The 26,692-nt window shown below is 40.9% G+C and overlaps 1 protein-coding gene across 1 annotated transcript; it reads right to left on the bottom strand.

Annotated features, from left to right (window-relative positions):
* Positions 1-491: 491 nt before the first annotated feature.
* On the bottom strand, positions 492-24,708 carry LOC137372479 (calcium-activated chloride channel regulator 1-like). Its single transcript, XM_068036350.1, has 15 exons — positions 24,547-24,708; positions 22,165-22,305; positions 21,568-21,718; positions 20,832-20,937; positions 15,729-15,885; positions 13,402-13,623; positions 11,744-11,968; positions 11,474-11,651; positions 9,053-9,159; positions 8,737-8,958; positions 8,377-8,644; positions 8,076-8,243; positions 5,450-5,683; positions 710-1,021; positions 492-646 (listed from the first exon to the last, which is right to left on the bottom strand). The coding sequence occupies exons 1-15, from the start codon at positions 24,706-24,708 to the stop codon at positions 492-494; spliced, it is 2,808 nt and encodes a 935-aa protein (XP_067892451.1).
* Positions 24,709-26,692: the final 1,984 nt, after the last annotated feature.

The following is a 26,692-nucleotide window of genomic DNA, read 5'->3' as shown; positions in this document are numbered from 1 at the left end:
GGTCCCAGTTTTAATTTGGGAATTTCAAGGGGTCCTGTAAGGGCCAGAGACCCTCTGCTCGCCCGAAACAAGGCCATGTTAATGTTGGTTGCAATGTTTCTTTCGCCAGGCAGAAATAACATTACATCTCAAACATAGGCAGGAAAATTAAACGCAAATGCAAAGAATTGAAAATATCCAAATGATCAAGTTGCACAGAACGACTTAATAGGATTTGACCAGACCTTTTAGATGAAATATACTCTACTCATCTATTTATTTTATACAAATTAAGTTTAAAACTATTTACGTCAAGTAAGTGCAGCCTCAGCCCAATATCAACTGGCATGGACATTCACAGAGAATCCAGTCATTTTTGTTCACACAAGTTCTGAACATGAGTTAAATTGCAGTGTTACAAATTGAACTTGGTAGACTTTTGTTATCGTCTCTGAATAATTAGATTAAAATCAAGGAATACCGATTATATCTTGCTGTAGCTGGTACATTTCCTAACTGGGTGACACTCTCCTACGACCTTTGTTAGTTGAAACGCACACAGTGATGGCAATTATCAGAGTAACAATAATGACAACAGCACCGACTATCAGAGTAATTACTGTAATTTTTGTTATTAAGGTGTTATCAGGTTGGGAAGGTTGGGAGGGTGTGGTAGGTGGGGCAGGTGTGGTATATGGGGCAGGTGGGGCAGGTGGGACAGGTGTGGTATATGGGGCAGGTGGGGCAGATGAACTGGGTGGCTGAGATGTTCTAGGTAGTGTAGGTGGGACTGGAGGGGGCAATATTAAAGCAGCTTGTGCTATATTCGACAACTCAGAAGCATGCTTTTCTTTATCAAATGCACGAATTGCAAAGTAAATTACTGTCCCATTTTTCAGCTCGATGCCCTCAGATACGGTAAATGTTTCCTCTGATTTAGCAACCTTTGGCTTCAGGTCTTTGGTGTTTATGCTTTGAGCATTTGGAAAGTTATCTTTCAAATCTGCAAAGTTTTTGCTCATCCTTATTTCGTAGTAGGAAGCTAAAAGAAGAGAAATGAAAAATATGAATGCAAGTTAATGCATCAATTAGATTCTTGAAATTACCCTCTTCTTCCCTGTAAGATTTGCTAAAATAGTTGTGAGCCCAATTGTGTGAAGGAACGGAACTGAGAACTTAAAAGGCAAGAACAAGAAAAGGCCATTCAGTTCAGTAAACATCTCACTGGGACTCTCCCATTGTAATACTCATTCACTATTTGAATGCTCTCATCAAAAGTTTGGGTCTATCTTAAGTATTGTCTAAGGTACAGTGATGCTGCTCACTCCTGTAAGTGGTCTGAGTGCCTTATGTTCAGAAGTGTTCCCTGCTCCATAGCTAATTCTACAAGAGTGTAACCCACGGAAGTAACAAAAAGACCTCCTTGAGGCCTGAACTCAGTCATAGACTTGATTTTAACTAAGTGTGGGATCGGCACATTGTTGAGGGTAAGTGGGGGCATCAGGGTGAGCAACAAGCTCACATACTGAGTCCTGGAGAGATTTTAGCTCCTGCACCGCATTTATATATGGAGATCGGCTTCCTGTCCAAACCTGGCAGGAGTCATTACCTGACCAGCATCATTGCCTGTGGGCGGGAGCGGGAATTTGGGCAGCAGGAAGTCTCTTCCCAGGGCTATGGGAAGGGAATCCTTGTCAAGGGAGTGAGGGAAGGTCATTTCAGCTCAACCTGGCCCACAAGAACACCAGCAGAAATTGAAAATATACCTTGCGGGATTTCTTCCAGCCCTGCTACTGGCAGGTTTGGCCTGGCAGAGAGCCACCAATGCTCCCCCATCAGACCCCAGGTTAAAATCGCAGATTAGGCTCCAATGACATCATCAGAGCCTGAACTGTACAGTTAAAGAGGATTGCATTATATTGGGACAGGTTTCCTTGCTGCCAGATCGGGTCAATAAAGGAGTGCTGAGTCCCTCGTTCCATTTTAACTGCTCCCCCCACTCTGCCACCTGGTTTCTGTCAGGCAGGAATTAACATCAAGGCCTATGCCTCCTCCTGAGTTCCCCAGCTTCACAGATGCCAGTCTTCAGCCAATTCGATTCACTCTGCGTGATATCAAGAAACAACTGAAGGCACTGGATACTGCACAGGCTATGGGCCCTGACAACATTCCAGCAATAGTACTGAAGACCTGGGCTCCAGAACTTGCTGTGTCCCTAGCCAAGCTGTTCCAGTACAACACTAGCATCTACCTGGCAATATGGAAAATTGCCCAGGTATGTCCTGGACACAACAAGCAGGACATGTCCAAGCCGGCCAATTACCGCCCCATCAGTCTACTCTCAATCATCAGTAACGTGATGGAAAGTGACTTCGACAGTGCCATCAAGTGGCACTTGCTTCACAATAACCTACTCAATGACACTCAGTTCGGGTTCCGCCAGGGCCAATCAGCTCCTGATTTCATTACAGCCTTGGTTCAAACCTGTACAAAAGAGCTGAACTCAAGAGGTGAGGTGAGAGTGACTGCCTTTGACATCAAGGCAGCATTTGACCGAGTATGGCATCAAGGAGCCCTAGCAAAACTGGAGTCAATGGGAATCAGGGAAAAAACTCTATGTTGGTTGGAGTCATACCTAGCACAAAGGAAGATGGCTGTGGTTGTTGGAGGTCAATCATCTCAGCTCCAGGACATTACTGCAGGAGTTCCTTAGGGTAATGTCCTAGGCCCAACCATATTCGATTGCTTCATCAATGACCTTCCTTCAGTCATAAAGTCAGAAGTGGGGATGTTCGCTAATGATTGCACAATGTTCAGCACCATTTGCAACTCCTCAAATACTGAAGCAGTCTGTGTACAAATGCAGCAAGACCTGGACAATATCCAGGCTTGGGCTGATATGTGGCAAATAATATTTGTGCCACACAAGTGCCAGGCAATGACCATCTCCAACAAGTAATACCATTCAATGGCATTACAATCACTGAATCCCCTACTATCGACATCCTGGGGGTTACCATTGATCAGAAAATGAACTGGAGTAGCCGTATAAATACCGTGGCTACAAGAGCAGGTCAGAAGCTAGGAGTCCTGCAAAGAGTAACTCACCTCCTGATTCCCCAAAGCCTGTCGATCATCTACAAGGCACAAGTCAGGAATGTGATGGAATACTCTTCGCTTGCCTGGATGGGTGCAGCTCCAACAACACTCAAGAAGCTCGACACCATTCAGGACAAAGCAGCCGGCTTGATTGGCACCTCATCCACAAACATTCACTCCCTCCACCACTGACCCACAGTAGCAGCAGTGTGTACCATCTACAAGATGCACTGCAGCAATGCACCCAAGGCTCCATAGACAGCACCTTCCAAACCCACGACCTCTACCAGCTAGAAGGACAAGGGCAGCAGATGTATGGGAACACCACCACCTGCAAGTTCCCCTCCAAGCCACACACCATCCTGACTTGGAACTATATTGCCATTACCTCATTGTCACCGGGTCAAAATCCTGGAAATCCCTTCCTAACAGCACTGTGGATGCACCTACCCCACATGGACTGCAATGGTTCAAGAAGGCAGCTAACAACCACCTTCTCAAGGGCAATTTGCAATGGGAAATAAATGCTGGCCTGGTCAGCGATGCCCACATCCCATGAATGAATTTAAAAAATGTGTGCCAGTGTGCTTCTCCAGTCTTTTCAGAGGCAGACTGAAGCACGTAGTCAGATGAGACCAGGTTTGATAACCTGCTTTATTTTATAGGCAACAAGTGATCAAAGACAGTAACATTGAAAGAAAATTCCACTCATTGAGTTCAATCTCACTTCTTTCTTTGAAAATGGAAAGGATAATAAACTCTAGTGGGTTGGGTTTTGAATTTGTACTTGAGCAGCTGCGCAAATTGGGCTATAACAAATCAGAAATCTATTTTACATCATTCCTGATGTTGTTTCCCATTGAAGTCAATAGGAAAGAAATTTGGACAAGGTGTTCAACAATGTAACACAGTCTTCATCATAGGTATCAATCAGTTATTTCCAAACCATCTAGAACGTCCAACAGTATGAAGGAATGGAATTAACATTAGTTAATACATAGTCATGCATAGTTTAAGCTGAAGGTTTAGGTTCATGACTATGTATTAACTAATGTTAATTCCATTCCTTCACACTGTTGGACTCATACAAGGTGGGTTCCTGTAGTTGGATAATCAGCACACTCTAAATATATTTAAGAAACAAAAATGATGCTAAAGAGTGCAGTCTTCATGAAATGATGTTGGTGAAATGATTTTATTCCTGTTGGGGAAGGGGAAGGGTAGAAAAAGCCTGACTTTGTGTTGTGTTTTTATTAATTTGATGCCCCAATGGTTAAATTTATCCAGTTAGTAGCTGGCCCTTACATACCAGGAAAGTTCCAAGTTTGATCCCTGATCTGTGCTGAGTTAGCTATTCATAGGCATGTAGCATAGGAACATAGGAAATAGGAGGAGTAGGCCATTCAGCCCGTCGAGTCTGCTCTGCTTTTTCAAATAGATCATGGCTGAACATCTAACTCTACGCCAGTTTTCCCCACTATCCCCATATCCCTTGACGTCATTAGCATCCAGAAATCTATTGATTTCTGTCCTGAACATGCTCAATGATTGAGCTTCCTCAGCCCTCTGGGGTAGAGAATTCCAAAGATTCACCACCCTCTGAGTAATTAAATTCCTCCTCATCTCAATCCTAAATGACCTGTCCCTTATTCTAACAGTAAGCATCCAACAGTTGGTCACATTACCCTTGGATTATGAAGCCAGATTTCCTAATGCTGATCACCATTCAATGTTTGTTCGAAGTTCATGTGTGTGGACATTGGAAAGGGCCTAGTTATGATGCCCAGCCACCAAACCCCATCCTGTCAATTCTCACTGTCAAGACTTGCACATGAGTAACAGTAACATGGGTGAGGACCTGGGAGTGCCTGACTCAAGTGAAACTATACCTTTAGCAGGATTCAAAGCCTTCTGGAAAGGTATAAGGAGGGGAGAAAATTGACAAGAAGGAAAGATTGCAGGCGCTTTAATCAGGGCTTCTTTAAAGCCAATACTACTTGAACTTTTGAAAGGACAATGAGGACAGTTAGACAAGGGGTAATTGCTTCTGTATCCAATTCATATTGCCCTGGTTAAAGGCTTTAGATTAAATTGCTGTCATTAACCTATTTGAAATAAAAGTATTTTTGTAAACGCTAAGTGAATTCAATGCTCCCGATTTTAACTCTGTGCAAGTAGATGGGATCTGAGTGAGTTAAAATCTTTCCCACTGTTTCATGACAGCAGAAATATGCAGATGAGGCAAGTATCTCCCCAGCTAAAATCGACTGATTGATAAAATAATTTATGGGGATATCCAGTCCTAAAGTGGGCTGAAAACTCAGTGACGGAATCACTCACAATGTATAAGTTGAAATATAAATTAAGTTACCATTTCCTTGATCAAAGTCATCGCCTGGTGCGGTCCAATTCAGCTGTATGTTATCTTCAGCTATTGTTGCTGTAAGATCCATAATTTTACTAGGAGGAAACCTATCAGGGAGATTTCCCGTAGGAACCTGACTTACAATAACTGTTCCCCCTGATTTGACTCTGTTGAAGCTTCCCAAATTCGTCTGAGAGTCATCATCGATTGGAGGCTTTGGTGGATTTTGATGAATATGGCCTACAGAAAAGCAAAGGAGGACACAGTTCAGAAGTGGATTAAAACAGTGAAAAAGTTATTTCAATCAACAACCATGGTGCTGTATGTGTGCTAACACACTACAACACAGTTTAGTAGGTGATAGGCTCCATTCTTTTCCCTTATGCTCACTTTCCAATCCCAAAGCCAATTCTTCAAAATTTTCCAACATGAGACTTCAGGAGATAAGTTAGGCTGAAACTAAATTGCAGAACTGAGGAACTGATGCATTGTCAATGATACTGTGAGATATTGGGCTGGCTTTTGCAGTCAGCAGTGAAGCAATGACGCTCACTGCTGATCTCAAGGCCAACCGCCCACAAAGAACTAGAGATCTTTGGTGCAGCCTGCCTTATATCTGATGGCTGTTTAAATCTGACACCAAGTCAAGAGGATCTCCAGGCGTTCTACAGCAGTGATGTCAGCAAACAGGGTAAGTAGTCAATCACATTGAAGCATTCTCACAGACAGCAAATGAGGAATATAAAAGCACTGAAACCCTTCATTTCTAACTTAAAGTTTCAGATGGTGAAATTAATATTATAACTGGATTAAAATAGAAGCTGAAATGTTATAAACAAGATCGTAAAAAAAATAAAAAATATGTGGAAATTTTATGATCATAATGGAGACATTTGACATTCCACATGTATAAAATTAGCTTTTCAGGGCCAGTGAGGGTGTTTATCAGTAATTATGAAGTAGGCAACCATTAAAAATCCAGTTACACCTCATTCAACAAGGTGTAACTTTTTCAAGGGTTTTTTTTACAGCCAGACTAACAGTGCAAGAATGGACATTTTTATTAATTTATGGATGACTTAGGGATTGCACTCTGGGGGGACCTCAACACCGTATCCTCTGGAGAAGCATAGCGTCATTGACAGCAGCTTCTGGATTTCTGCATTATTCTGCTTGTGCAGAACAACTCCTGAAGTTGTTGTCAATATGAGTGGAATAATGACAGTGAATGCTGACAGTTTCGGTGTCATTACCACTGTAAAATCTGGACTAATAAACCTGTTTGCTTGTTCAGGTAGATGGTAAGACTCAAATACAATGGCATTGTTATCCTTGAAGGGTCAGTTCAAATGAGTCAAAGAACCTGGGTACTGCCTGTGTGGAGTTTGCAAGTTCTCCCTGTGTCTGCGTGGGTTTCCTCCAGGTGCTCCGGTTTCCTCCCACATGCCAAAGACTTGCTGGTTGATAGGTCAATTGGCCATTATAAATTGCCCCTAGTATAGGTAGGTGGTAGGGAAATATAGGGACAGGTGGGGATGTGGTAGGAATATGGAATTAGTGTAGGATTAGTATAAATGGGTGGTTGATGGTCAGCACAGACCCGGTGGGCCGAAGGGCCTGTTTCAGTGCTGTATCTCTAAACTAAACTAAACCTCCTACAGTTGAACTTAGCTTGTGGAAGTGATTGAACTTGATGAAAAGACTACAATTGCTTTTTCGTGTTCTTGCGATGCCCTGCACATATTGCCCATTCCTAGCTGCCATTGTATTGCAACCTCAGTGGCTTGCTAGGCCACTTCAGAGAGCATTAGTCACTTTCATGATGGCATTAATTAACCAGTTTTTTTTAAATAACAGACCAGCAGTTTCCATGGCCATTTTTTCTGTATTAGCCCACAAATTACAAATTAGTTAGACCATTTCTCCGGGAGAGATTTTAACTCACCATCTTTGGGTTATTAGTCCATGCCATAGCCATAACCACTACTACTGCTACTCCTGCACTCTCTACAAGAACAAGCAGTTATGTGATGCTTTTAACTAGAAAAACAGTTTTTCACAGACATAAGCCAAAAATTAATGTCCAGCCAAAGAAGGAGGTGTTAGGTGGGTTGACAAAAGCTTGCTCAACAAGGTGGGTTTTAGCGAGAATCTTACAGAGGAGAGGGAGGCAGAGAAGGAACTCCAGAACATGGGGTCTATGTGGTTGAAGGCATAGTCACCAATGGCAGGGCAAAGGGAGGGGGATGCATAAGAGGTCAGAGGCAGAGGAATTTAAGAGTTCTGGAAAGTTGCTTGCAAGGCTCAGAGGTTAAAGAGGTAAGGAGGGAGCGGGGCTAAAAGTATTTAAATGAATTTTCAATTTGAGGCATTGAGGGACTGGGAGCCAATGTCAGTCAATGAGGTTAGGGGTAATAGGTAGCGCGATTTGGCACGGGATAGGATACAGGTTTTGGATGAGTTGAGGTTCAAGGAGGATGAAGGTTTCCAAGAGAGCATTGGAATTATCAAGTCTGGAGGTGGGGAAGACGTGGATAAAGGTTTCAATAGCAAATGGGCTGAGGTTGGGAGAGAAGCAGGCGATGTTACACTACAATAACAAATATGTAACATTTGCTCATCAATACATTACCATTTTGTACATATCCTGGTATGTACATAGCACGGGCTTGCTTCCTGATTGTTAATCTTGTTACTCCATCTTTCCCTTGGACGGATACTTTAATGCTGTATCTCCCGTTCCCACGAAAATTAGTAAAGTATCGAGAATAAATACCATCATTTTTAACAGCATCAGCACCTAAAAATAAGAAGACAAATAAATTGTCAAGTACAGGGTTGAATGTATATAAAGTTAATTTAGCTTATGATAACGTCTTGTTATAGTTACAATGAAAAGTAACCAATTATTAATACATAACAAATGTTTTTACCTGAACCATCGTCCAACAGTACAAGATCTACAGGCGGACCATCAGTCCGCTCCACTGTGGCCTTCACGTTTGCCAAAACAACAGGCTGAAAGCCTTGACTGACTTCTGCATAAATGACCAGTGGGTTCGGCCAAGCCGATGTATCTTGATTGACGTGCGCATTGACTGTGACTGGGGGAATGTTCTCATCTGCTGCGCGGGATGTTACTGTGATGGTTATAATCTGAGTATTTCCATTATTTTGTATTGTGTATGTCCAGGCTCCTGTCTATTAGAAAACATGTAATTTTAATTTAAAATAAGGAGGCCAAAGATAAAACACTGGGAAAAATTAAGCACACAGTCCAATGAGAACCTTACTTGTGCCTTGCCAGGAATTCTAAGCCGAGCTGTAAGTATGGTTGTGTCTATCGTAAAATCTCCACTATCATAAGTCTTTCCACTGGGGTCATGTACTAAAATAAACGGTTCATTTTGCTGCCATGTGATTACAAAGAATGTGCTGTTCCCAACCGTTTTATCAACAAAAACAGTGCCATTGAACCAATCGTTGTTATTAATGCTCTTTCCAGAACTTTCAAGCTGTAAACAAACAGAAGAATTATCCTTAAAGCACCAAGGCGGTTATTAGCAGAAAGCAAAAATTGTAAAGTCATTCTCTGAAAGGTAACCAAACCTGGATTGACTGTTGGCTCATGTTACCATTTCCTGATACTAATCCAGTGAAGGCATCAATTAATCCATTTTCATCTAATTTATCAGTGGCTAAAAACTGCAAACCTCCTGAAGAATGAAGATTAAAAATGACACAATCAATATAGTACTCACTACTGATTGGAAAAAAGATTCGCTCAAATTTAAATCACAATATCTAATAATACAACTGATGAAAAAAAAGAATTGAAAGCAAAAATATCTGTAGGCACTTTTTTTGTAGGGTAGGGGTGGAGTGGGTAAGATACTAAACACAGCAGAATACCAGGCAATGTGAATAGGCAAGGTAGCTTCTGAATTTGATTCTGGCAATTAGGTAGGTGTCAAAAACAACTTGAAAAAATTATAGTTGGTGCTTGTAAACAGCTAGCCTACGCTAGGTTACATGCAGTATCAGTGCTAGCTGAACAAGCGATGGCTAACTCTGCATTTACTTGTATGCTTAACCATTCATAGAATTACGTAGAATTTATAGCACAGAAGCAGGCCATTCAGTTCAGCTTGTCTTTGCTGGTGTTTATGTTCCACACCAGCCTCCTCCCACTCTATTTACTTCACCTCACCCTATCAACATATCCTTCTATTCTTTCCTCCCTCATGTACTTACCTAGTTTCCCCTTATATGCATTCATGTTAGTTGCCTCAACAACTTCACATAAGTTCCATATTTAACAGTAACTTTCAAAAGAGGAACCATTTTTGCCATCACACACAAATTTCCAGGTTCACAAGCTGTAGTTTGGTCAAGAGAGGGGTCCAGAGTGTAACAACGGGAGGATTCCCCTCACTGCACTCCATGACTTTTTTTATTTGTTCATGGGATGTGTGTGTCACTGGCAAGGCCAGCACTTATTGCCCATCCTTAATTGCCCTTAGCAGGTGGTGGTGTGTTGTGTGGGTTTTTCTCCCTCATGACCTGAATGGCATGATCCAATAAAAATCAATACAAAATCCCTCTTATGCATAATACTTATAAATCCCAAAGCATATGGCACAATTTGAAGAAGAGCAGGTTTCCTGATTAATATTCCTCGTTCAATAAATACCACCAAAAACAAATTAGCTAGTATCTTTATTCTTCGTTGTTTGTGGAATCTTGCTGTACACAAATTGGCTTGCCCATGTAACAACAGTAATTGAATGGCTGCAAAGCCATTTTTCCCTCCCTCCTTCCCCTAATAATTGAAGCTACTTGTGCCAGTTATAGAACAGTGAACTATTCAAATACATTTTCTTTTCCCCAGTAATCGCCCCTGCTCTTTTCCTGAAGTTCTTGACTCTGACTAGTGTACGGTTTCCTCCAGTAATTTACATAAATGGCCATTCCTCATATTTGAACTAAGACAATGAATAACGGGTCAGCATCATAGCTGAGTCCAACGTTACCCTTACCAGATGCCCACAAATGCACATTTTCCAGCAGAAGTCACAACATAGTGACCAGGAGTACAAATGCTGGCTGATATTCTTTTGCCCTTCTTAACCCAGGGGCTCAGAGGAGCTGACTAGCACTGCCGAAGCCTGATATCAGCAAACTTTTTTTTTAAATTCACTCCTGGAATGTAAGCATCACTGGCAAGGCCAGCATTTGTTGTCTGTCCCTAATTGCCCTTGAGAAGGTGAGCTGCCTTCTAGAACCACTGCAGTCCATGTGGTGTAGTACACCCACAATTCAAGCAGATTTTTGATACAATGATTAACTTGTTAGTTAACTAACTCAGATGGCAGTTAAGAGTCAACCACATTGCAGTGGGTCTGGAGTCACATGTAGGCCAGACCAGGTAAGAATGGCAGATTTCATTCCTTAAAGATCCTAAGTGAACCAGATGGGATTTTCAGAAAATCTGGTAGTTTCATGATTACCATTACTGAAAGTAACTTTTTAATTCCAGATGAATTAATCAATTGATTTTTAAAAATTCTACCAGCTGCCACAGTTAGATTTGAACTCATGTCCCCAGAGTATAAATCTGAGCCTCTGAATTACTCGTCCATTAACATTACCACTACACTATCATTCACTTGGCACTTATTAGTTTCCTACATTACAACAGTAACTACACTTCAAAAACAAAAGCACTGCATTAGCTGGAAATCGCCATGGCACATTCTGAGCTCATGAAAGGCGCTGTATAAATGGGAATTCTTGCATACTTTCTTTCAATTAGGGACCAAACCTGGGACATTCCTGGTCAGTACGGCTCAGATACTCACTGAATCATCGAGGGAGCCCATTTAAAAAATGCACTTCCAACTTAGTAAATGACTGTGAGGTATTTTCAAAAATACTTCAAATCGCCATTAAAAATAATACTCGTATTTCATTTGCTCCCAAAATCAAATTTAATTATTGATCAGCACAAACACATTAAAAATCACTTGCCGGTCATAACTGACAGCTGTTCCAATTCTGCAGCTGCACTTGGTCCTAATGCTATAGTGTGGATAACAGCACCACTTTGTTTCACCTCTGTGAAGCAATTGCTTATTCCACCGTCCTCCCCATCAGTCAGCAAGACAATTTCATCACCACTTGTAGCACTGTCATCACCACGAAGTACCTGCAAAGCAATTAGTTATTGTCAGTGTGGGAAAAATGTATTAACTGCATGAAAGTAATGGATTATTATTATTGCAGGACTTCAGGACTTACCTGAAAACCACTCCGAACCCCTGCACAGATATTTGTTCCACCCGAGGCTGATGAAGGTAGATAATTTGTAAGCCTCTGCCGTACATCATCGCTATCAACTACTGTCAAAAGTGCTTTAATATGTGCAGAATTGCTAAAAGTAACAATGCCAACATTTGAACCTTCTTCAATGATCTGCAGCAAGAATATCACAGCTGCCTGTTTGAGCCTGTTGATTCGATTTGCCTATTTACAAAAAGAAATCAAGTCCGATTCAAAACTAAATCTCCTTAACCAACAGCTATCTTCATATTTTTATGTTCTGTATTTAAGGTACTAATAGAATACTTCTTTCAATGTAATTTTAATAAATCCCCATCACTTCCTTTGTGGATTGAAGTCGAAACAGACTTGAGCACATAATCTAGGTGCACTACAGTGCAGTAGTGAGGGAGTGTTGCACTATCAGGGACTGCTGGTTGAGTCACCAAACTGAGCAACTGCAGGCTAGTCAGTTTAACCTTAATGGTGGGAAAACTTTTAGAAACAATAATCCAGGACAAAATTAAGAGTCACTTGGGCAAGTGTGGATTAATTAAGGAAAGCCAACACAGATTTGTGAAAGGCAAAACTTAGTTGAGTTTTTGATGAAGTAACAGAGAAGGTTGATGAGGCTAATGTAGTTGATATGGTGTACATGGACTTCCAAAAGGCCTTTGATAAAGTGCCACAAAATAGGCTTGCTAGCAAAGTTGAAGCCCATGGAATAAAAGGGACAATGGCAGCATGAAAACGAGTGACAGAATACAGAAAATAATGGTGACTAGTTCTTTTACAGACTGGTGGAAGGTATACAGTGGGGTACCCCAGGAGTCAGTGCTGGGACCACGGATTTTCTTGATCTATATCAATGGGTGTAGAGAGCACAGTTTCAAAATTTGTAGTTGACACAAAACTTGGGAGCGTAGTGAACTGTGAGGAGGATGGTGACTGACTTCAAGAGAACATATTCCATTTGCCAATTATACGTCCATTCTACAAGTTTATTAATGTCTTCCTATATTTAGTCACGGTCCTCCTCCGTAATAATTACGTACCCCAATTTGTTGTCATCTGCAAATTTTGAAATTGTACTTTCGATTCCTGAGCCCAAATTGTTTTTGTAGATGGTGAACAACTGTGGCCCCAGCTTTGATCCCTGTGGAACAACACTTTGCACTATTTGTCATACCCACACTACCCACGCTGCATATACACAGGATCATACACGCATTGAAATAATGGCTGGGCTGGCTGGGGCAGAGTGTCAGAATTGCTAGTTGGCTTTTAATTCAATACAAGAAATAGTATATTTCCTGTGGCGTTGCACCTGGGCAGATAAAGAGGGATGTCTCCAAGTCCTTCTTTGTTATGGTTCTTGGTTCAATTTGATCCCTGAAATAATTTGACAGGCACATGCAAGTATAGACCAACCATAAAGCTAGGAGAAACTCCAGAGTTATACAGAATGTATATATAGGACAAGCAGGTCTTGCATGAAAGGATTGATTCTCTAGCTGCTAAGTAAAAGCAAAGTGCTTTTTTTTCTATTCCATCACTTGATTAACAATGACCAGTCAAGGACTGCCTGTGATGGCCTTCAAATATCATCAGTGTGAACCAACACCATCTTTTCATACCATGCCCATGCTTCCGGATGTGTCAAGAACTAAACACAGCACTCGGTCTTTGGCCTGCAGCAAAGTAACTTTTGGCTGAAGGGAAGCAATGTTAGCTGGAGGGTTATTCTTGAAATCTTCTGACTTGCTGATCACGTCCCAAGTGCTTCTGTAATTGCACATTTTGTTTTGCATGTTTGGTGCTTCAGTATTGTGAGTGTTATCGTCACAGAATTCAACCACCTGGAAAATAAATACAAGATCAGGTGTAACAAGTGTCAGAGTCTAAAAAAAGGGTGGTATTAGGTGAGGGAATATGTGATTTCTGGTCAAGACGAAAGGCTTGTTATCAGAAAACTCTTTGTTTCTTTTATAAATATCAGCTTAGCTCAGTTGGTAGCATTCTCTCTTGTCTCTGCGTCAGAAGGTTATGGGCTGGATTTTACCAGCTCCCTGATGTTGGGGGTCATGGCGGGGGTGCCTGGAAAATACTTCTGGGAGAGGCCCACCACGGGTCTCAATGCTGGGAAGGCCCTGCCGCATTTTACCGGTGGCAGCGAGGCCTTGGGACGGTCCTCGCGCCGCTCGGCGGCAGAGCCTTCTTTTAAATATTTAAACAAATTTGAATACATGCAAAAACACCTACCTTGTCCCGAAGGCCGTCCCATGTCAATATTCCGTCCGGTGATCGGAAGTCCCACGCCTTCAGATCTCCGTTTGGAGATCCAAGGCGTGACACTGGTGGGGACGGGCGAGAAGTGAAATTTTCAGGGGGGAGGGGGGAGGGGGTGAACAGTTTCTATTGACTGAGTGGATGGTGGGAAGGGGCTGAAGGGCAAAGATCTGTATGTTTTGGGGGTGAAAGGTTGGGACCGGCAATACAATGTTTTGGGAGTGGGGGTGGGGGGGAACGAAATTAAAACCTTGCTAGGTATTTGGGGAGGTGGATAAGGGGCTTCACTCATTTTTTTAATGTGAGAACTGACAACAAAGTTACATATCCCTTTAAAAATGTAAATGTCTTCTAAGGGCTTGAAGCCTTTTAAAAATGGCACTGGCACTTGCGCAGTAGCGCCTGATGCCATTGCCAGGGCTGGAGCGCCCGCCCTCTCTATGTCATCGGGGGTGAGCGCTCCACCTCCTCCATGCTAATGAGCTACCGCACGACATATCGTGGCAGCTCCACAGTGCACATCTCGTGCCTGTGCCGCGTTTCAAGCTCACTGCCGAAAAGGGCGGCAAGCTATTAAAATTCAGCCCTATATGTTCCAGCCTTTCTCCAGGCTTTGTCCCTCTCATTTCCAGCTCGACAACCCTCTGAAAACTTTGCTTCTACAATGAAGTGGTGGTCATAGTTGATGTTGTGTTTGTTAAAGGCTGAGAAATCGAGCCATTAACTACAGCATACTTACAGCAATTTGAGAGGAAAGTACAGCACATTGAAGAAAGTACCTTTTCATAAAAACAAGCTCAACAATGTTAAACTGTAGAAACATAGAAGGATTTATGGCACAGAAGGAGGCCATTTGGCCCATTGGGTCCATGCAGGCCGAAAACGAGCTATCCAGTCTAATCTCACCTGCCAGCTCTTGGTCCGTAACCTTGTAGGTTTCAAGTACATATCCTAGTATTTTTTAAAATACAGTGAGGGTTTCTGCCTCTACCACCCTTTCAAGCAGTGAGTTCCAGCCCTCCTCCACCCTCTGGGTGAAAAAATACTCCTTAATTCCCTCTAATCCTTCTACCAGTTACTTTAAATCTATGTCCCCTGGTTATTGAATTCTCTGCTAAGGGAATATAGGTTTTTCTTATGCACTCTATCTAGGCCCCTCATAATCTTATACACCTCAATTTCGCCTCTACTCTGTTTGAAAGAAAAACAACAGCAGCCTATCCAATCTTTCCTCATAGCTAAAATTCTCCATTCCTGGCAACATCCTCGAACATTTCCTCTGTACTTTCTCGAGTGTGATCACATCCGTCCTGTAATGAGGGGACCAGAACTGTATGCAGTATTCTAGCTGCGATCTAACTAGCATTTTATACAGTTCTAGCATAACCTCCCTGCTTTATATACAAAAAAGTTGTAGTTTTATGTAGTTGAAGTAACAAGTTGTGAGGTGAATTTCAGATTAAATTACAGCCTGTTTTCTAATATTTTAGATTCAAAGCTGTCGAAATGGAAATATTAGAGTGGTCTAATATGTTGCAACAGAGTGAAGGAAGCTTGAAATATGGTTCATGCTATACTTGAGTTGTGGATAATTGTATTAAAATATTTGTTTTTTTTGTTGCAGAAGTAGCAGTTAAAAATGTGTTGGAAAATACAACTCAGTAATTCTGCTTACCCCTGGCAACGCTGGTAGGTACATTATTGAAGCTGATGTCACTTGCTTTTGGTCTGGGAAAAACATACAATCTGTATTCGGGAACCCTGTGTTGCTCCAAGGGGTACAAGAACCTCCAGTGCAAGAGGCAATCGTTCCCTTTATTTCCTTTGAACACCTAGCAATGAAAATGAAGCACAACACACTGTTAATCATTGGATTTCGGGAGTCTTTCTGCAATATATCAAAAACAAAAACAATTTAAGCAGGTTTGTTCATCTGATACTCATAACTCAGGAGTCTCCTGTGGTTTGTGCTCTGCTCTTATTTTCAGTTTGGAACTGACAGATTCTTAAATATGATTGTGGTATTTACTTGGCCTATGCCTTTAAGTAGTTGAAGCTACTTATAAGCCTTCTCAAGGGCAATTAGGGATGGGCACTAAATGCTGTCCTAGCCAGCAGTGCCAACATCCCACGTATGAATAAAAAAAAATCAGATTGCAGTTGTTACTGGCTGTAAATTTCAGGTTCAGGGTCAAAAGCTTTTCTTTCCTCTAACGATTTGCATCAGTAATAATATTAACAAGCATGAATTTCACCATTGACCAATATGGCATTCTCAAACCATTCCCAGAATCGCCTCCTTCACTGTAGGATCCAACTTCCTAATCTCCTCTTCCCTGTGTCTGAATCCTCTCTTTTGAGGATTCCTTAATACATCTCCCCAATCTTGTTCATTCAAGAACAGAGCCAATGTGGTGAGATACCCTGCAATGTGCTGCCAAGGTCCGGTTTGGATATTGCACAACACGGCATGTGCCAACCTAATGTAACAGTTTGAGAAATCCCATCTAGCTCTTAAGCCAGCTCTCCATGTCTGTGTTAGGGGAACAAGCACTCGTGCAGGTACAGATGACGATAGGGGCTAAGAGAGATTTGCAGGTAGCTGAAGCAGTATGGATAGCTGTATAACTTGTATTCTGTGCAGGTCTTTGATACAACAACTTGCATTAATACAGCAAATTGATCAAAGGAGGAGGTTTTAAGGAGTATCTGAAAGGAGGAGAGGGATAGCACTAGACACGTTTAAGGAGGGAATTCTAAAGTTCAGGGCCTAGACAGCTGAAGGCATGGCCACCAATGGTGGGGTGATGGAAATCAGGGATGCACATGGGGGTAGAATTGGAGGAGTGCCAAGATCTCAGAGGGTTGGAGTGCTGGAGGAGGTTACAGAGAACATTGAAATACACCTACAGTGTGATGGAATATAGATATAATAAGCTTAATTAGGTAGCATTTAGATATAATTAATATATTATACCTTTTAGAATCAAGGATTGAATACATGATCAGATTTCAGGACTCACTGAAATTCCCCTTTAATTTGCCTTTTAATGCTGGTGTCCATTTTGAATCAAGTTGCATTGTAAGACTTTCAATACTTCATCTTTATATAAAGACTGGTTCTTAGTAAGGAGTTTAGGAAGTGATACTAAATATGGGTATTATCTAACAGCTAATATAAAAATTATTTTACGAATGCGGAGCAGTTTCAGCTGGGGGCTGTGCTGCTATCAAGACTAGCTGTAAATTTCAGTATTAACTGGAGGGCGGCACAGTGGTTAGCACAGCAGCCTCAAAGATCCAGCGACCTGGGTTCAATTCTGGGTACTGCCCGTGTGGAGTTTGCAAGTTCTCCCTGTGACCGTGTGGGTTTTTGCCGGGTGCTCTGGTTTCCTCCCACAGCCAAAGACTTGCAGGTTGATAGGTAAATTGGCCATTATAAATTGTCCCTAGTATAGGTAGGGGAATTGAGGGAAGGCGGGGATGTGGTAGGAATATGGGATTAATGTATGATTAGTATAAATGGGTGGTTGATGGTCGGCACAGACTAGGTGGGCCGAAGGGCCTGTTTCAGTGCTGTATCTCTAAATAAATAAGTAAAAATGTAGAGCTCAATATTTCAAGGTTTCTGTTAGAATAGAATTTCTGTTACCAGGGAATTGGAAGATAAACACACACATTGAAATATCCTGTGTGACATCAGTAAGAGGTAGCAATAAACTTAATTAGATGTTGATGCAGACAAATTGGCTCTAAAGGTTGCTGTAAGGTACCATAAAAAGGCAATTATAGATAATAAAACAATTAATGAAAATGGACTTACAGGAACAAGAAGTCAAGAAAACACAATTATAAACATTTTGACCAGATAAATGCTCACAACTTCAGAAACAGGAGATTTCCAGTAAAACATTAAGTAGAGGGTTAGTTAATGATACTACCACATGTGGATTTTGAAAGCAAGAAAAACACACAAAGATAGCAACTATATGCTAAGAGGTAATATGGCACCTTTGAAACAGTATAAACATGAGGTTCTGAAGTGAAAATTAGAAGTGCTGAATTCCTCAAACAATACTTCTCACCCTATGACTTACCTAGGAAATTTAAGGTAAAAGTTTACTTTAAATTTTGATGGCTATTCTAAGATACTTTGCCATAACATTAGCAGGGTTAAACTTTTGGATTCTATGTTAGAAATAAGAATGTGTTACATCTCTCAGTAATACTTGATATTATGACATACTTATCCACTTAAGTGTACTGCATGTTAAATTCTTTAATAAATATATAAAAGTTAATAAATCATCTCATGTAGTATTCTGTATACAACTACAAGAACCCCCTCTCTGTGTCTCTTTAAGTAGAGAGATACGTATTGAAGAGAGTTTCCCAGACCCTTATAATATCTGGGATATTTGTGACTTAGCCATAATTATTAAAAATAGACTATCCGAAAGATGGTAATATTCTCTGTTAGCTTTCTTTCTTTGAGGTAAAACTAGTTCAATTCTTTGGACCCAAATAAGTGTCTATAAGAGTTTATCTGGTTTGAACTTAATTAAAGGAGATTCATAGGGATGTACTCCCGATTTGGTTTAATCCTATAAGGGGTTAAAGTCATAAATCACTTCAACACAACTAGAGATGGACAGTAAATGTGGCCTTGCCAGTGTCACCCATATATCATAAAGATATTTAATAAGGGTCAGTGTTGTGCACCATATGTGCTTCTTAGAGCTGTATCTGCGTAAATTCTATTGCCATGCTACCTAAAATACAAGGTGGGGAAATAGGATTGGAGTAATAAAAAGAATAGAAAAAAGACTTGCATTTATATAATGCCTTTCACAATCACCGGATGGCTCAAAGCACATTACAGCTAATGAAGTGTAGTCACTGTTGTAATGTAGGAAATGTGGCAGCCAATTTGCACACAGAAAACACCACAAACAGCAATGTGATAATTACCAGATCATTTTTTTTGTTGTGATGTTGATTGAGGGATAAATATTGGCCAGGACACTGAATTAACTACCATGCTTTTATTCAAAATAGTGCTATTGAATCTTTTACACCCATCTGAGCAGGCAGATGGGGTCTCTGTTTAATATCTCAACTGAAAGGCAGCAGCTCTGACGCTGAAACACTCACTCAGTACTGCAGTGGAGTGTCTGTGTAAACTATTTCAGTCGACACTTCATTCTAGTTTGACTAATTCTGGCACTGCCCTTTCTGACTGACACTGACCCTGTCTCAAACTTAAATTTGAATTTCTTATAACTAGTCTATAAATCCCTCCTTGCCCCACGCAATCTCTGAACATTGGTCGGATTCTGACATTTTGTGCAACCCCTCCCTTCACCCTAACATTGTTGGGGTATTCTTCAGCTGACTTGGCCCTATTCTCTGGAACTCCCTCCCTAATCCTCTGCCCCTCAATTTCCATCTTTAACACCTCCTCAAAACTCATTTCTATCAGAAAGATTTCAGCTACTCCACCTAACTTGCTCATGCCCATTTTCTCTGCCTCTGTTAGTGAAGTGCTATGTTTACTTACATTAAAGTGCAAAATATATGCAACCCTCAATATCCCATCTCACCAGGAAGAGGTGTAGAAAATCTGCTCATGTCAACAAGCAATGCAAGACTGATTTCAATCAGAAATAATCTCACTGATCTGCCCTTACCTCCCAAACAAGCCTTGTCCCTTTCTTTCGTGACACCTAAGGAAGAGCTCCATCAATTGAAGTATGATTATTTTATGAACTCCAACACTTGTCCTTATTGTATATGATGAAAGTACATATCCCAGGAAAGGTATTGAGATAGTTTGAGGTATTGAAAAAGATCTAGAAATGTTGGTGGAAACTGGGAGAATTAATGGATTCAACACCTAACATGCCCACTCACTGTGGTATAGTAAACCACAAAGTTAAAGGATGTTACATTAACACAGTACAGCACTCTAGTCAGACTGCCTGAATAATGCGTCCAGCTTTGATAAGCAAGGCTTAAGATAAACATTCAAGCCCTAAAAGCAGATGAATAGAAGAGCAATAGGCTGATCCTTGTACTAGATGATTGAGTAAAGAGGAGAAACTTGGGCTTCTTAGCCTGAATGAATCTGAGAAAAAGAGGATCAGATATATATTAAATAGGAAATCATGTAGAAAGGGTAAATGTGGAATGCTTAAAGTTAAATGTTGACAATAGGACAGAGGACCATAGGTTCAAACTGACAAAAGGCAAATTTGAGACTGAGGTCAGTGTTCAATACATTGGATGGACTGCCAGATAAGTTGGGGAGCAAAAACCCTGGAATCATTTAGGAAAGATCTGGATGGTCTGATGAGGGAGGCTTCTCTGGACTGAGTTAAGATAGTCCAAATGGTCTTCCTCATGCTTATCTATCTCAGGATCTTGCATATGTTTTGTGGTTGCTGAGTCTAAATCCTGAAACTTACTGCAATGTGGGAGTCCTTTTACCACATGTTCAAGAACAGGCTCACCACCAACTTCTCAGGGCAATTAGGAATGGGTAATTAATACTAACCTTGCAAGGAGTGCACACATTCCCAGAATTATTTTTTTTAAATCTCATGACTTTTTGATATGCTGCTGGTCATTGTAAATTGTTTGGATCTTTGATCAGTTATGTTATTTTAATTGTGTGTTAGTAATGCATCACAAGAACATTCTCCCTACTATAGACTGGAAACCCATGAGGGTTTTTCTACTCAAAAAAATCATGCAATTAGAATTGAAGGATATGTACCTTGTTGCTTTGATGTCATTACCAGACAAGTAAAAGGGCACCAAATCATTATATTCATCAAACACTCCCCACCGAAGATGGGCCCATTCATGAACAAATACTGTACCTGTAAACAAACAGAAACATTTGTTTAAAATAACCTCTATTTCATTCAAAGTTAAATGGTACATTTGTTCTCTAATGGTGTTGCAAATGAGCAATGAAGATGAATTACAATATTCAGATGAAGCAGGGTTAGTGGGGGTATTTGGCCAGAGGTGGAGGAGGGGGAAATGGAGGGAAGGGAGAGGAAGTGAGTGAAGAGGGAAAGGAGGGAACAGATTGATATAACATGGTAACCCTTATTCCTATTTTTGGATTTGTTGTAAACTTTGTGGTTGTCAATACTCCCGTGCTTCCATTTATTTCTGTGTAAATCTAATGCTTTTCAACTAGGAATTAATATTTTGTTGAGGTTAATTGTTCTTTTATGGTACTACATTGCAAAAATTCCAAAGGTAAACTATAGAATAAACTATAGAATATTTGACTTGTTACTGAGTGTACTTGCCAAGCGACGCTCTGATGCTTGTTAGTTACAGTCGCCTTAATTTCACTCTGAGCTATTGCAGATCATGTAAAATAAAGCTTTGCTCAATTTCATCCTCGCAAAACTAACGCGAGTGTATTTCCAGGTAGAGGGGAAGGAATTATAACTAGCTGCATTGTTGCAAGGAATTTCCTGCAAAGTTATTACCTCTTGTGCCATAAACAGGGATCAGGTTATCGTTTAGCATGAAGTTTGAGGTGAAGTGAATATACCGCCCCTCTTCACCGCATCTGCCATACTGCAACGTGTACGGGTCATCTCCATATTTCACGTGTGAGTCAGCAATGATCACGTTGGCCTATTCACATAAAAATGGGGGAAATAACACCAGGAAATCAAATTAATTATCCAGGAAACTACTGTATAACATAAAGAGCAAAAGGGTGGACACAAAAGTAGTAAAGAGAAAATATAATAAGAGGAAGCTGGAAAAGGCAAAATTTTCTTCTCTGTGCTTAAAGTCACAAAAATATTTTTATTAAAGTCTTTTTAAACCACTGTATGTTGGTGCATGTTGACAACATCCAAGACAAAGCGGATGCATTGTTCAATCCTTATATATGGCCTTGGATAAATGAAATAAAGAATAGATGATTGGTGTTGCTAATGTTGTAGTTTTTCACAAAAATGACTGAGGCAGAGCATGTAAGTGTCACATTTAAGAGCAAGTCCCAGCACGGGTGATAGAATACCCACAAAAATAGAAAAGGATAATGCTTACGATGCCTTTGTTCCAGTTTTTACCTTTTCGTAGGACTGGGTGGTTGGTCTCTGATAGGCGGAATTTGGAGTCCAGGTGATGGGCAATAGAATTTTCACATCCCGATAATAAGCTCTATGCTTGGTGGCATTGTACAAGAAGGAGGAGGCTGAATTCACCATTTCCTAAAGAAACACAGTTATCGCATTACTTTTTTAACCACTGTTATCTATGCACAAAATTCCTTAAGCATGTAGAATGATATCAGTTTATGCTGTGGACTTTAAAACTGGACTCTGGGAGGGGAAATTACAGGGATCTATCTTTACAGGGATCTGACTTTATCAGACTTATATCTTATCAAAATAGAACTGCATTTATATAGCATCTTTAACATTGCGAAATGTACCAGGCACTTAACAGGAGTATATTATCAAACAAAATTTGACACCAAGTCACGTAAGAAGATGTTAGCGATAGTCTTTGGTCAAAGAGGTAGGTTTTAAGGAGTGTTTTTTTTTATTCATGGGACGTGGGCGTCGCTGGCCAGGCCAGCATTTATTGCCCATCCCTAATTGCCCTAACTGAGTGGCTTGCTAGGCCATTTCAGAGGGCATGTAAGAGTCAACCACATTGCTGTGGGTCTGGAAACACATGTAGGCCAGACCAGGTAAGGACAGCAGATGTCCTTCCCTAAAGGACATTAGTGAACCAGATGGATTTTTGCAACAATCGACAATGGTTTCATGGCCATCATTAGACTAGCTTTTTAATTCCAGATTTATTAATTGAATTCAAATTCCACCTTCTGCTGTGGTGGGATTTGAACCCATGTCCCCAGAGCAGTACCCTGGGTCTCTGGGTTACTAGTCCAGTGACAATACCACTACGCCACCGCCTCCCCTTGAAGAAGGAGAGAGAGATGGAGAAGTGGAGAGGCTTAGGGGGGGAATTCCAGAGCTTAGGGCCTAGGCAGCTGAAGGCAAAGTGGAGTGATGAAATTCAAATTATGACTGATTAGGCTCCTGTGATGTGCCTTGGGATGTTTTACTACATTAAAGGTGCTATATAAATGAAAATTGCTCTGTTGTGGCTCACAATGTCAACCAAGGTCCGATGTAAGCCCTCAGGGAATTGTGAGCGGGAACAAGGCAGTCGGTTTCCTCTCATCATTTTAGGGGTGCTACCAGCTCATTGCCAACTAGCAGCACCATTGTAAACTCCCCTCTTGGTCTTCACTCTCCATGTGAAATACTATTGGAAATTGCAATAATAAGACTGATACAAGTGAAGCACATTGAGCCCACTTTAATTGATTCATTGAGAAAAAACGTGCCATTCCCTCTCTGCATCACATCATCTCCCTCCACTTGATGACTCTGATGAAAGTTTTCCTGACAATCCTTTTCGTTAGCTAACATGGCCTTACTCTCACTTGAAGCTGTCTTATCAATGTTTATGTTATCATTTAATATTTGATTTACTTGATCCCGTCTAAGTTGTTTACTTTCACAACTGAACAGTCCAAGTTTATTAGTATGTTATCATTTTCGGCAAAAATAAATTAAACATCAAGCCAATCTATCTAATTATGGGTACCTGGGCAGCCAGACCCATCACTGTGAATTGACATTCTTCCCACTGGGCTCCAGATAACCCTGTAAGTTGCTACCCTATACCTCAGTAGGGTGATCCTAGCTGATCAAGCAACGAAAACTCACCTTCTAGATGATATGGGGTTTTAACTGATTAAACTCCAAGAGTACCCCTGTCCAGATTTGGGGGGCCTTAAGTTGTGGTTTTTGTCAACCTGACAGGACTTGAGAGCTGTCTTCCCACAGAGGGAAGAGTGTGAAATCCATTTGGGCTAAACTGAAACTCTGCCTGTGTTGATTTTCTACTCGCTTGTTTTGCAAGATGATGGATTTTTCATGTTATGGATGATTAAAGGATTTGATAAGGTGGATAAAGAGAAACTACTGCCTCTGGTGTGACAGTCCAGAACAAGATGGCATAACCTTAAACATTAGAGCCAGGCCCTCCATGGCTGGTGCTAGGAAGAACTTCTTCACACAAAGAGTAATGGAAATCTGGAACCATCTCCCCGTTAAGCTGTTGAAGCTGAGGGTCAATGAAAATTTCAAAACTGAGATTGATAGATTTTTGTTAGGTGAGCCCATTAAGGGTTAATGCAATTAAGCTACAGATCAGCCATGGCATAATTGAATGGTGTTAACAAGCACGAGGGGATGAATCATGCACTTCTATGTTCCTGCAGACTCTTGACTTGCCACAAAAGAAAACTTGTGGAATGTCAAATTGTTAAAGTGCCCTTTTAACGGTTTGACCAACTGCTTACAATAACTTATATACAAATAATGAAGAACAGTCAACAATTGCATTGGGAATTCAGTTAACTTTCCTACCTGAATTTTTGTAATGAGTTTTGGATCCTCTGGAATTTCAGGGTTAATAGCAATGACCAAATTTTCGTAACCATTATTCACCAGCTTCACCGCAGAACATCTTACAATGTAGACAGAGATAAGACACTCCAGAGACAGGAGAAATATGCCTGTAGATTTCATTATTGGAGTCAAGCTGAAGGCTCTTCTGCTCCCAAATGATCGAACTTATGAAATTATACTAATTTATATTGAACCGTATCAAGATCAACTATGAATTTTATTGCTGACATTGCTGGTGTAATAAAGAAATCACATTCAGGTGTACTTTCTTTAATAGGTTAATATGTTACTTATTTATAAGTTCAGTGTTGTCATATTTTATTGGTAGAATTTATCCCGATTTGTGGGAGAGGACATGCCAGCAAGATTTGTCATTCTATGTAAAGACAGAAGTTCTAGCCTCAAGAAAACTTGCTTGGCAGCCAGTAACAAGACTGGCCACACATATCCAACACCATTTCTTCCATTATAGCTTATTGCTTTAATCAGAATGCCTTGCTTTACTCAATTAAAGGGAGGAAAATAGCAACTGACTAAAGTCATTTGGGCACATGTTGAAACACATCTAATGGCCGCACAGCAGGTGCAATGAGCACCAATTCTGGGGAACAGACTGTGTCCAAAGGCTGCCTGAAAGACACATGGCCAGATATTGCATCAAGTAATTTTTCAGGTGTCTCTGGCAGCCATTCCCTAAACCTCACTGACTCTAGACCTCTCTTTCTTCCTTTAAGATGTTCTTTAAAACCTACCTCTTTTACCAAATTTTTGGCCATCTGCCCTAATAGCACCTTGTGTAGCTCAGTGTCAAATGTTGCTTTATAACGCGCCTAGGAAGCGTCTTGGGACGTTTTATAACATTAAGGGTGCTGGATAAATGTAAGTTGCTGTTGTTGTTGTGGGTATTAGAATACCCATAAAAATAGAAAATGATAATGCTTACTGAATTCACCATTTCCTAGAAGAAACACAGTTCTGCAATACTTTTAAAGCACTGTACTCTAAATACAAAATTGGCACAATTCTTTGAGCATTTTTTTTATATTCATTTGGGGAATATGGGTGTCACTGGCTATGCCAGCATTTTTTGCCCATCACCTATTGCCCTTGAACTGAGTGGCTTGCTAGACCATTTCAGAGGGCAGTTAGGAGTCAACAACATTGTTGTGGGTCTGGAGTCACATATAGGCCAGAACAGGTAAGAATGGCAGATCTCTGAGTTCTGAAGAAGGGTCACTGACCTGAAACGTTAACTCTGCTTCTCTCTCCACAGATGCTGCCAGACCGGCTGAGTATTTCCAGCATTTCTTGTTTTTATTTCAGATTTCCAGCATCCGCAGTATTTTGCTTTTATTTTAACATCCTGGTGAATCTCCTCTGCACCCTCTCTAGTGCAACCACATCCTTCCTATAGTGCGGTGACGAGAACTGTACACAGTATTCCAGCTGTGGCCTACCTTGCGTTTTATACAGCTCCATCATAACCTCCCTCCTCTCATATTCTATGCCTCGGCTAATAAAGGCAAGTAACCCATTTGCCTTCCTAAACACCTTATCTACCTGTGCTGCTGCCTTCAGTGATCTATGGACAAGTACAACAAGATCCCTCTGATCTTCAGTATTTCCTAGGGTCCTACCATCCATTGTATATTCCCTTGCCTTGTTAGTCCTTCCAAAATGCATTACCTCACACTACTCAGGATTAAATTCCATTTGCCACTGCTCTGCCCATCTTACCAGCCCATCTATTATCAGAAGTTGCATTTGTTATAGGCACAGCGGCTGGCTCATGGGCCTGCACTGAGAGTCAGCAAGGGGTGGTGAGGCAACACTATGGGTATCCTACACATTACAGTTGTACCTCAGATGCTTGTATAAGATGCTCGGCTAAGTTTACTTAAATTATCCCCAACATGTCAATTAAAATAGTCCGACTGATCATTAACGGTCTCTATAAAAATGGCAAACTGGGTACAAATAGTCTGATTATTAAGGCCCAACTGACCACTGGTGGTCTGGGTATTTATGGCCAATGATTACAAATATTAATACCAAGGTCCTTCACATTCAGTCTCATGACAGCAAGGGAATGAAGGTGCCTGCC

The sequence above is a fragment of the Heterodontus francisci genome, chromosome 8, assembly GCF_036365525.1.
Source record: "Heterodontus francisci isolate sHetFra1 chromosome 8, sHetFra1.hap1, whole genome shotgun sequence".
In the NCBI taxonomy this organism is placed as follows: Eukaryota; Metazoa; Chordata; class Chondrichthyes; order Heterodontiformes; family Heterodontidae; genus Heterodontus; species Heterodontus francisci.
Note: the sequence above shows the minus strand (reverse complement) of the source record. Positions and strands in the feature narration are given on the sequence as shown.